The 10,864-nt window shown below is 42.4% G+C and overlaps 2 protein-coding genes across 6 annotated transcripts in view; one reads left to right on the plus strand and one right to left on the minus strand.

The window, feature by feature from the left end:
• Positions 1-4,870, minus strand: part of LOC118370148 (intersectin-1) — a 72,201-nt gene extending 67,331 nt beyond the window's left edge. For all 5 annotated transcript variants that reach the window (XM_052499064.1, XM_052499067.1, XM_052499066.1 and 2 more), the window contains exon 1: positions 4,702-4,870. The gene's annotated coding sequence lies outside the window, so the exon portion shown is untranslated. The remainder of the gene's footprint in view (positions 1-4,701) is intronic.
• Positions 4,871-5,064: 194 nt separating this feature from the next.
• LOC118370150 (quinone oxidoreductase-like protein 1) lies at positions 5,065-10,435 on the plus strand. The gene is made up of 12 exons (XM_035754985.2): positions 5,065-5,440; positions 5,567-5,644; positions 5,901-5,973; positions 6,089-6,133; positions 6,333-6,401; positions 6,587-6,720; positions 6,892-7,003; positions 7,491-7,589; positions 7,813-7,925; positions 9,186-9,291; positions 9,476-9,521; positions 10,111-10,435. Exons 1-12 carry the CDS (start codon positions 5,375-5,377, stop codon positions 10,208-10,210), a joined length of 1,041 nt encoding a protein of 346 aa, XP_035610878.1. The 5' UTR covers positions 5,065-5,374; the 3' UTR covers positions 10,211-10,435.
• The last annotated feature ends 429 nt before the right edge of the window (positions 10,436-10,864 follow it).

Here is a 10,864-nt window from a genome sequence, read left to right on the forward strand (position 1 = left end):
TCTCTGTACGATTTGTATTTCATATACTTTGACTATTGGATGTTTTTATAGGCACTTTAGTATTGCCAGTGTAACAGTATAGCTTCCGCCCCGGTAAACTAGTAGTATCATCAAACCATGTGTAGTTAACTAGTGATTATGTTAAGATTGATTGTAAGATAAGTTTACTGCTAGCTAGCAACTTACCTTGGCTTCTTGCTGCCCTTGCATAACAGGTAGTCTGCCTGCCATGCAGGCTCCTCGTGGAGTGCAATGTAAGGCTTGGAGTTTGCCAAAAGGCACCTAAAGGACTCTCAGACAATGAGAAACAAGATTCTCTGGTCTGATGAAAACAAGATGTGGTGCTTGGCATTCAGGCCAAAGCATTCAGTCTGGAGGAAACCTGGCACCATCCCTACGGTGAAGAATGGTGGTGGCAGCATCATGTTGTGGAGAGGGTTTTCAGTGGCAAGGACTGGGAGACAAGTCAGGCTCAAGGGAAAGATGAACGGAGCAAAGTACAGAGAGATCCTTGATGAAAACCTGCTCCAGTGTGTTCAGGACCACAGACTGGGGGCGAAGGTTCATCTTCCAACAGGACAATGACCCTAAGCACAAGGCCAAGACAATGAAGGAGTGGCTTTGGGACAAGTCTCTGAATGTCCTTGAGTGGCCCAGCCAGAGCCCAGACTTGAACCCCATCAAACATATCTGGAGAGAGCTGAAAATAGCTGTGCAGCAACACTCGCCATCCAACACTGACAGAGCTTGAAAGGATCTGCAGAAAAGAATGGGAAAAACTCCCAAAATACAAGTGTTCCAAGCTTGTAGCGACACACCCAAGGAGAGAGGCTGTAATTGCTGCTAAAGGTGCTTCAACAAAGTACTGAGTAAATGGTCTGAATACTTATGTAAATGTGATTTTTCAGTAAAAATAATATACATAAATTAGCAAACATTTCTAAAAAATGTTTTCTTGCTTCGTCAGTATGAGGTATTGTGTGTAGATTGATGGGGGGTGATTTAATACATTTTAGCATAAGGCTGTAATGTAACAAAGTGTGGAAAAAGTCAAGGGGCCTGAATACTTAATGCACTGTACAACCAAATTGAGAACTGTGCAGCACACACAGTTCTTTCCACCATCCCCAAGAGAGGTCCAAACTGCATGCAGAGTATTTGAGGGAATCCTACTCCAAAACTGCAGCACCAACATCAGAACTATCGCTCATCAAACTAACATGACCTTGGATATAAGGGAGTTGGTGTTTTAAAAAAACAGACGACTATATAACTTGTCAATCTCGGGCCCACAGATCCTGCAGTGAATGCTGTGCAACCGATTGGTAGTCTGGTGACCAAAGGGCAGCACTGGTCCACTGGTCAATAATCAAAAGGTTGAGGTGGGGAACGGGGCACTGGGGTAGCGACAGCGTCTATGGTGCACGCCAAGACAAGGGCATTGCCTGCATCTTTGAAACATATCTGGCTGTAACCTACATCATGTTGCATTGGCAGTATAATTGTGCTGAAAATGGACTGCAGTTGACTGTGTGGACTGCTGGTGGGTAGATTTAATGTGACACTTTTCTGTTGAGGACCTGAAATACCATGCTCCAGCCAATGTCAAGGCAAGGTTGCCCTGTAGCTGAGCAACCCAGGGGCAATAGGAGCGCTGCAGTATCAGCAACAGTGAAGCCAAAGCTCTTTCACATGCATGCATGCATGCATGTATGCATGCATGCATGCGCGCACACACACACACACGCCTGTTACCTATCAGTCAGCCCATAAGCCCCGATGCGGATCAACATCGTCAAAGGTCAATGTAAAATCGCAGAAAAGATTAGGAGGTTTGGTGGGCCGTTTCCCCTGCACTAGTTGGCATCGGAGGCAATTTAATTAACTTGATAAGTCTGGAATTCTCTCTGCAATAGGCACACCATGTTCAGCCCGTAGAGGAAAATTCCCAGATCCTCATCAGCACAGCCCCAGTTCAAAAGCCAAGTCAATACTATATGCATTGAAAATCTACCTACCATCAACAAGATTGCATTTCCTATCAGAAAGCGCAATTTTCTGTATTTTCTTGCCCTGACTATGGTAGGGCTGGGTGACACAGCCAAATGATCATATCAGGTTATTTTCTTTTGATATGACAGTATTTTGTGTTTTTGAAATTTGCTTTGAGTAGTATGTGAACCTAGGGTGGCAACACATACACTCGAAGTGATTTCAATGGGTTTCTCCATTCTGATTGTTTAATACTGTTCAATTAAACCAAACATAATTTCCTTCATTTTAATCAATTCCTGCACTCATTTGAGATAATTTCCACACTGCCACATAGGGCTGCACAATATGAAAAAATAAATAAATCTAGACCTTATTTTTAACCAAATGTTGCAATTGAAATTTGACTTGTGCTTTACATCAAAACACTAGGGTGAACATTTGGAATCATGGAAATAGAATGTTTATTGAAATTGTATATTTAGAATATAACAGTGGAGGCTGCTGAAGGGAGGATGACTCATAATAATGGCTGCAATGGAGTAAATGGAATGGTCATAAACGTGTTTGATATGACAACGAATGAAAATGTCAGGGAGGAGTTATTGTGACAGGGTAGGAACCAAAGTGTTGGTCAGTGTTTTATAGGAGACCATATAATCTTTGGCTACATTAAATGTTTCTTCATGTTGACAACATATTCATGCTTTGCCTATTCCTCTTTGATTTAAAAGATACAAACAACACACTGATTTAGGCCTACACCATCACTGGTATCAGGCTGTATAGCTAGCTATGTTTTCTTTGACTCAGTACATTTAATAGCTAGCTAGCGATTAGCATTAGAGGCTAACACCATTTAGCTAAAACATGCCAAGGAAAAACAAACTAGTTGTTTGCAGATGTAAGAAAGTAAAAACCCATAATGGTCCATGCATCAATACTGGTATATACCGCCCAGCCTTACTCTATGATATTGAATAAAGCTGATGAAGAAAAATACAAAGCCCCATTTGAGAGGGAGATGCAAGTCTAGCAAAGCAGAGTTCCAACCAGCCTTTGCTGTTAAGATGTGGTAAGACAAAGCAGAAAACCAAATAACTGAATTAGCACACTAACACGAATCATTGGCACCAGAGCAGTATAGTGGGTCTCCTACAAGTCAAACAAAACTCAGCAGGCTATAACACTGGAAAGCAAAACTACGGTGGCAAAAGGATTCTATGCTGTGACCAAAATCATATTACAAAATCAAAGCATGTCACTTCCTTCATGCCCCTCAAATAGAGATAATTTGGGGTAGGGTATCACTGCCAACAACAAAGTTCAATGCACATTGATCATTTATATGATCTTTCTTGACAGCTAAGCTGGCATGGCTTCTAGACAGCATCAGACAGTGGGGCTAGGTTTAGATTGGCCCACAGGGTGTGAGGCAATGCCAAACATTGCTGTTAAAAATCATGCCCTTTCTTTCTCTGCCGGTCTCTCTCTGATAAATACACACGCAAATGCACGTGTAGTGGCATGGCGAGATGTCAGACAGAAATATCCTAGAGTAGACATGTTTGTGAGGGATATTCATTTCATCAGCTAAACAAAATAAACAACATAATCCAACCTGTGCAAGACTAATGATCTCAGGGCAAGGGCACAGCACAGTTCTTGTTAGATATGGCCAGGTCTAGAGCCTTCTTTTCTATTGCAAATGCAAAGCTATGGCCATGTCATTCCAATTGAAGCTAAGCATAATATTTAAATTCTTAAGAGCCCACAGCACAAAATAAAGCATACCTAGCTAGCAAGCTAACTGTCAATGCAGCTTCGTTAGCTAGCTAGTCAGTCTGCTCGCCGGTTGGCTTATATGATTGATTGTTAGCTAGTCTGAGTAGTCAGGCTGTAATACATAATTAATTGGTATATGCAGCCGGACGTGTGAAAAATCTTGTAAAGTGTTCCTTACAAACCAGAATGTTGCAAAAAATGACATTGAAACTTATTCTACCGGTTGTCTGTGCAGTTGTGCAGTTTGTCCTTCAGCTGCTTAAAATTTTAGGGTAAATATCCACAGGAAAGAATATTTTATTATTTACCCAACTTTTTAGCAGTAGGTAGGTATGCTTGGGTCAATATATATTGACGAGAGAACCGAATATCAAATATATACCTTTCCCTCAGTGACGAACCCAACCATATAATAATATGTAGCTACCAACTTGCGCTCTAAACAGTCGGGTACACAATACTTTCCTGTGGATATTTTGTCTCATATTAAGAGCAGCTGAAGGGAAGGACAAACCACACAGGCAACCGGTAGAATACGTTCAAATATACAACATTCTGTTTTGTAAGGAACATTTACACGATTTTGCACACAACTGTTTCAGCCCGTATATAACTTAGCAATTAATTGTGCATTACAGTCTGATTAATCCGACTGGTTGCTAACTAACGTTAACATCACATTCAACACAAATTAACTTGGTTGGCTAACTAGATAGCAGGGTAAGGAACATTGGAAACATCATACACTAAAATTCATACAATGGCATCTGACTGGTTAGCTAGCTAATAACACTAAATGGGTTGATAATCGCTGCACTGCACTTTCCTACCGACCGTCTGGTCTGCCCCCTACCAGCTAACGTTACTGTTACCAGCCAGAAATTCTTCCAAATTTGTACTGATTGATTAACATATTTTTCTTACCTCGTCATTCGTTTTCCATTCTTAAATCATTTATAAGCTTAGGTACTGTGTGTACTTATAAGATAAAATCGAATGGTCGATTTAGCGATATATTTTCCCTTTAATTCCAAATTCCCTTCCACCATGGGCCCGCCGTGAGGCTAAGCAAATTGGAAAATGGGGTACTACCGCGAGATGTTCAGTTTTCTGACTATCGGCAGTATCGAGCCAATCAGCGAACGATATAATATGATCGACGTAAAATTGTACTAATCACAAATAGCAAAAATGTGATGGAAGTGCCCTATTGGACTATAATCGTTGATTGACAATGAATTTTGTGAACGCGATAAATCAAAAGACCAATGGGCAGCTTAAGCCAATCTCGCGGTATGAACATTTTTGGGCGTACAGAGGAACTAAAGGAAAACATACACATATTTGTTGATGCATGTAGTTAGCAAACTTTCTGCCCATTTTCTTTTAACCGAAGACGGTTAACTAATATAATATGTCCAGAATGACATGTATTTGTTTTGTAAGATATCTGCATACTCATTGACATGGTTTAACAATAATTTTGGCAGTACAAGTTTCTACTTTCAATGCACAGATAAACAAACAGCATTGCTAGCTAACGTTAGTTGCTCTTATTGCGCGTGAATTTCACCTGCATGCTGACCGTTTTTCTACCATGAAAGGGCTTTACTGTAAACTGGGTGAAACCGCTGCAGATGCGAAATTTGTCGTCCGGGAGACGGTGAGTGCCCAGCATAATAGTGTAGCTGTCACTTTAGTCTAGCATGCCAACAGTTTTCGCAGGAGGGCTCATAACGCTAGTTTGCTGTCTGACAAACTCACTGATTGTCTTTTCAACATGTCACAGAATGTACCCAGTGCCCTTGGTAGCAACCAGGTCAAAGTGCAAGTGAAGGCATGTGCCCTTAGTCCACTGGATATAAAAGTAAGTGTAAATGTGTGTTATACTCATTGTGTTATCAATGTTGACTATATAGACCTAGCAATAGCCCTACTGTCTCAGTCATAATGGACAAGACTTACTGTTGTCGCTCTCAATATGCTGCTGAAAATAAGTATCAGCCCCTGTATTTTTTTTTGACCAAAGTATGTGTGTTGCTATAGGATAGGCCTGCCTTATATGACCACACAGCATGTATGGGCTATTTGTCACATTTCCTTACCCTCTCTCCTCTGGTTAGCTCCACGAGGATCTAAAGTTCCAAAGGGACCTGGTGCCAGTAGGGAGGGAGATTGTTGGGATCGTCCTCCAAGGTAAACAGAATATCCACTAATTGACCTTGTTTATCACTTTGATGTTAATTACACAATGTGCTATATTTTTGGAGCAAACCTTTAATCTTTTGCAATTTTTTTGTCCTGTTTTCAGTTGGGCCTAAGGTGACCTTTTTCCAACCTGATGATGAAGTTGTAGGTAAATGTTACAGGTGGGATCTGAACCTGCTACATAAGGATAAATCATAGAGCTTCAAAACATCCCCTTAGTTTGATGATTTTTATATTGTCAACGGCCATGTTCCCGATAACCTATTGAAAGACCCTTTTTATATTTTTTGGGTTATGACCATTGTGTATTTATCTAGGCTTTGCTTTTCCCTTCTTCCACATGACAGGAATTCTGCCCTTGGATACAGCAATGTCTGGTTTGTGCGATGTCGTTGTCATCAACGAGCATCATCTTGGTATGTTGCACACAACCAAAAGTTACGCAAGAGTATATCTATAGCATCTATTAGTATTTGTTGGTACAAATTAGCAAAGTAATAAAGGGATTTGTTGGTACACATTAACAAAGTGATAAAGGGATTTGTTGGTACAAATTCATTGTTTCTTCTGCAATAATGAGTGACTTGTGTTCGCTCACCAGTGCAGAAGCCAGAGAAGTTGAGCTGGGTGGAGGCGGCAGGGGCCATTCGGGATGGACTGCGGGCCTATACAGCCCTCCATACCCTAGCCCGTATGGCATCCGGGCACACTCTGCTGGTGCTGGACGGAGCCAGTGTAGGTATTTCCCCATAGTGGCCCCTCATCTGAGCATTCAATAGCACGGTATAAATCCATAGTTGGACATCACAAGATGATGTCAGCAAAGAATCTTAATAGTAGCACACCATTTCTCTTTAAGAGAACAAGACTACTAACTGCTATTTTGGCTGTGTTTATACCTTTCAGCCCTTTGGAGTTCTGGCCATCCAGCTGGCCCACTACCATGGAGTCAAAGTACTGGCGTCTGCCCTGTCCTCCGAAGACCAGAAGTTCCTGGAGCAGCTTCGGCCCAGCGTTGGTGAGAACAGGGAGGGGGGCGTGTGTGTGTTTGTGTGAATAGAGTAGTGGTGTCACAGTAGAGAAGGTGTTGGAAGTTGAGGATTGTAAATTGATGCAGCCTGGTAATAACGAATGCGAAGAGACAGCGTCATTATCTGTTACCTAAACCACTCTCATCATGAAAAATACTGTAGTAAAGTTCTGACAGCAACACATAGGGCCCGGTTTCTCAGACACAGGTTAAGCATAGTCCCGGACTGAAAAGCGTGCTAGATGGAAATTCACTGGGAAACTGGCCCGTAGTATTTAATCCTAGTCTATGCTCTCTGTTTCCTCTGTCACTTTTCCACTCAAATCACGCATTCTAGGAGTGCGAGAGTCTCTTGTAGGTAGGTCTTGGGTGTGTGTCCTCTTGGATGGAAATGGAGTACCAAAAATGCTTATTTATTGTTGGTACACTGTTCGGCGTGTAGCCTTCAAAAGGGTTTCCCCTGTCCTGTGTCTAGCCAGGGTGATAGGTGTGTGGGATGCCAAGGTAGACCTGGTGGATTCTTGTTTGGAAGAGACGGGCGGTCTAGGGGTGGACATTGTCATGGACTCCGGAGGTAAGAAGCCAATGTAGGGCCGTAGGTTGTTGTTATCCATTATGCTCGCTAGCTTTATCTAATATGAATCATAGTGCTGTGAGTGTGTGCTTCTGTGATTTTGTATCTTAACACAAAACCGTAAAGATTTGTAACAGGAATAGAAGGAAAATGGATTTGTGTGTGTGTGTGTGTGTGTGTGTGTGTGTGTGTGTGTGTGTGTGTGTGTGTGTGGTCTCTCAAGTGAGATTGCATGAGGAGGAGCCAGAGACCAGGTGTCTTCTGCCCTACAAGCATGACATCATCACCCTGATTGGGGTCGGAGGTCACTGGGTTACAACTGAGCAAAACCTGCAGGTAGATGGCAGTATTTTTTTTCACCTTTATTTAACCAGGTAGGCTAGTTGAGAACAAGTTCTCATTTACAACTGCGACCTGGCCAAGATAAAGCATAGCAGTGTGAACAGACAACACAGAGTTACACATGGAGTAAACAATTAACAAGTCAATAACACAGTAGAGGAAAAAAAATAAAAAGTCTATACATTGTGTGCAAAAGGCATGAGGAGGTAGGTGAATAATTACAATTTTGCAGATTAACACTGGAGTGATAAATGATCAGATGGTCATGTACATGTAGAGATACTGGTGTGCAAAAGAGCAGAAAAGTAAATAAATATAAACAGTATGGGGATGTGGTAGGTAAAATTGGGTGGGCTATTTACCGATAGACTATGTACAGCTGCAGCGATCGGTTAGCTGCTCAGATAGCAGATTTTTGAAGTTGGTGAGGGAGATAAAAGTATCCAACTTCAGCGATTTTTGCAATTCGTTCCAGTCACAGGCAGCAGAGAACTGGAACGAAAGGCGGCCAAATGAGTTGCTGGCTTTAGGGATGATCAGTGAGATACACCTGCTTGAGCGCGTGCTACGGGTGGGTGTTGCCATCGTGACCAGTGAACTGAGATAAGGCGGAGCTTTACCTAGCATGGACTTGTAGATGACCTGGAGCCAGTGGATCTGGTGACGAATATGTAGCGAGGGCCAGCCGACTAGAGCATACAGTTCGCAGTGGTGGGTGGTATAAGGTGCTTTAGTAACAAAAAGGATGGCACTGTGATAAACTGCATCCAGTTTGCTGAGTAGAGTATTGGAAGCTATTTTGTAGATGACATCGCCGAAGGTTGGAGTAGCCAGGAGGAAGGCATGGCCAGCCGTTGAGAAATGCTTGTTGAAGTTTTCGATAAAGTCAAGTATTCTATCCATCCGTGTTGGATTAGAGTAGCCATTTGACAGTTCATTTCCACTAGTCATCATATAAGATTTATTCATCACTACTTGTCACACTCATACATACCATGGGTGATTGAAATATTGTTTGTTTGTTACAGCTTATTAATGTGTGCTTTCTGAGAAGTTAAACATACTGCAAAAAGACAGACCATGAACGCTGCCAATGTCATGTTGGGAGTAGTGAAGAGATCTGGGTTAGATGGTGTTTCCTGTATTAATGTGTATTTATGTCTTCCCATTGACCTTCAAGTGGATTTGCTCAAGTTTGTACACAGCGTCTTTGTTTGGGGTTTAATCTTAGCTCGTCTCGCTTCTCTTTCTCAGCTGGACCCTCCAGATAGCCGCAGCCTCTTCCTGAAGGCCGCCTCCCTGTCTTTCCTCAACGAGGAAGTGTGGGGGGCATCCAGTGCCCGCCAAGGGAGGTACCTCCGTATCCTTTAGCTTACCCCAGCCCCTCTGGGTCAGCCTCTGGAGGGGGCAGGAATTTTAAAATCTCCTAACTATAATTCATTGAGATGAAAGACATATTGAAATGAAAATCTGATATAAGGGGTTGAGCATGGATAATAGAATTGCTAATATGTTACATGTTAACCTTACATGCTCCTTTTCAGACATCATGAAGGATATAGTGGAGAAGCTTTCCACTGGAACCTTAAGGTACAGAACTGCAATAATGAGTGTGTATGTGCAGTGCAAGTGTGAATAAGCTAGGGCCTCCCGAGTGGCACAGTGGTCTTAAGGTACTGCATCGCAGAGCTAGAGGTGTCACTACAGACCTGTGTAGCAGCCGGCCGCGACTGGGAGACCCATGAGGCGGTGCACAATTGGCCCAGCGTCGTCCGGGTTGGGGGAGGGTTTGGCTGGCCGGGATGTCCTTGTCCCGTCGTGCTCTATCGACTCCTTGTGGCGGGCCGGGCACGCTGACTTCGGTCGCCAGCTGTACGGTGTTTCCTCCAACACGTTGATGCGACTGCGTTCCAGGTTAAACGAGCAGTGTGTCAAGAAGCAGTGCGGCTTGTCAGGGTCGTGTGTCGGAGGACACATGGCTCTTGACCTTCGTCCGTATGGGAGTTGCAGCAATGGGACAAGACTGTACCTACCATATGGATATCACGAGAGGGGTGAAAAGTAAAAAAATATATATGTTTGAATAAGCATGGTTATACTGCACATTTGTTCTTGGTATGTTGATGAGTTTGTGTTTATCCTGGTGGACAGTGCTCACTTTGCCCTCTGTCTTATGCAGGCCCCAGCTAGAGGACCCGGTGCCTTTGTATGATGCCACAGTTTCCATGGAGATGGTGCAAAAGAATCAAGTTCGGAAGAGGTTGGTTATTCAACTCTGAGGTGGACAGACACTCTGGTCGAGCAGTCCCCTTGTCAAAGACAGGCTCCCAAATTCTGCCTCTCATATTTCCTATGTATTTGTGGCCAGCAGTGGTGGAAAAAGTACCCAATTGTCATACTTGAGTAATAGTATAGATGCCTTTAATAGAAAGTGAAAGTCACCCAGTAAAAGTATTTGGTTTTAAATGTACTGAATTATCAAAAGTAAATGTAATTTCAAAATATACTTACGTATCAAAAGTAAATTCCTTATATTAAGCAAAGCAGACGGCTCCATTTTCTTGTTTTTAAAATGTAGATAGCCAGGGACACACTCCAGAACTCAAACATTATTTTCAAAAGATGCATGTGTTTAGTGAGTCCGCCAGACCATAGGGAGTAAAGATGACCACGTGTTCTCTTTAAGTGTGTGAATTTCACAATTGTCCTGCTAAGCGTTCAAAATGTAACAAGTACTTTTGGTTGACAGGGAAAATGTATGGCGTAAAAAGTACAATATTTTCTATAGGTATGTAGTGAAGTAAAAGTTACCCAAAAAACAACTTAAGTAGTACTTTATACCGCTGGTTGCCAGTCATTCCAGTACAATGTAAATATGTGCTAAGAGTCCGTTTCTGAGCTGATCAAAACCTATCAAATGAGATGGATATCTA

The sequence above is a fragment of the Oncorhynchus keta genome, chromosome 37 (assembly GCF_023373465.1).
Source record: "Oncorhynchus keta strain PuntledgeMale-10-30-2019 chromosome 37, Oket_V2, whole genome shotgun sequence".
Lineage (NCBI taxonomy): Eukaryota > Metazoa > Chordata > Actinopteri > Salmoniformes > Salmonidae > Oncorhynchus > Oncorhynchus keta.

Bases quoted from the DNA above. Each gene is read 5' to 3' on its own strand.
- LOC118370150 (XM_035754985.2), top strand. From the start codon at position 5,375: ATGAAAGGGCTTTACTGTAAACTGGGTGAAACCGCTGCAGATGCGAAA. The intron at 7,926-9,185 runs GTAGATGGCAGT...TCTCTTTCTCAG, and splicing joins CAACTGAGCAAAACCTGCAG to CTGGACCCTCCAGATAGCCG. The intron at 9,522-10,110 runs GTACAGAACTGC...TGTCTTATGCAG, and splicing joins CTTTCCACTGGAACCTTAAG to GCCCCAGCTAGAGGACCCGG.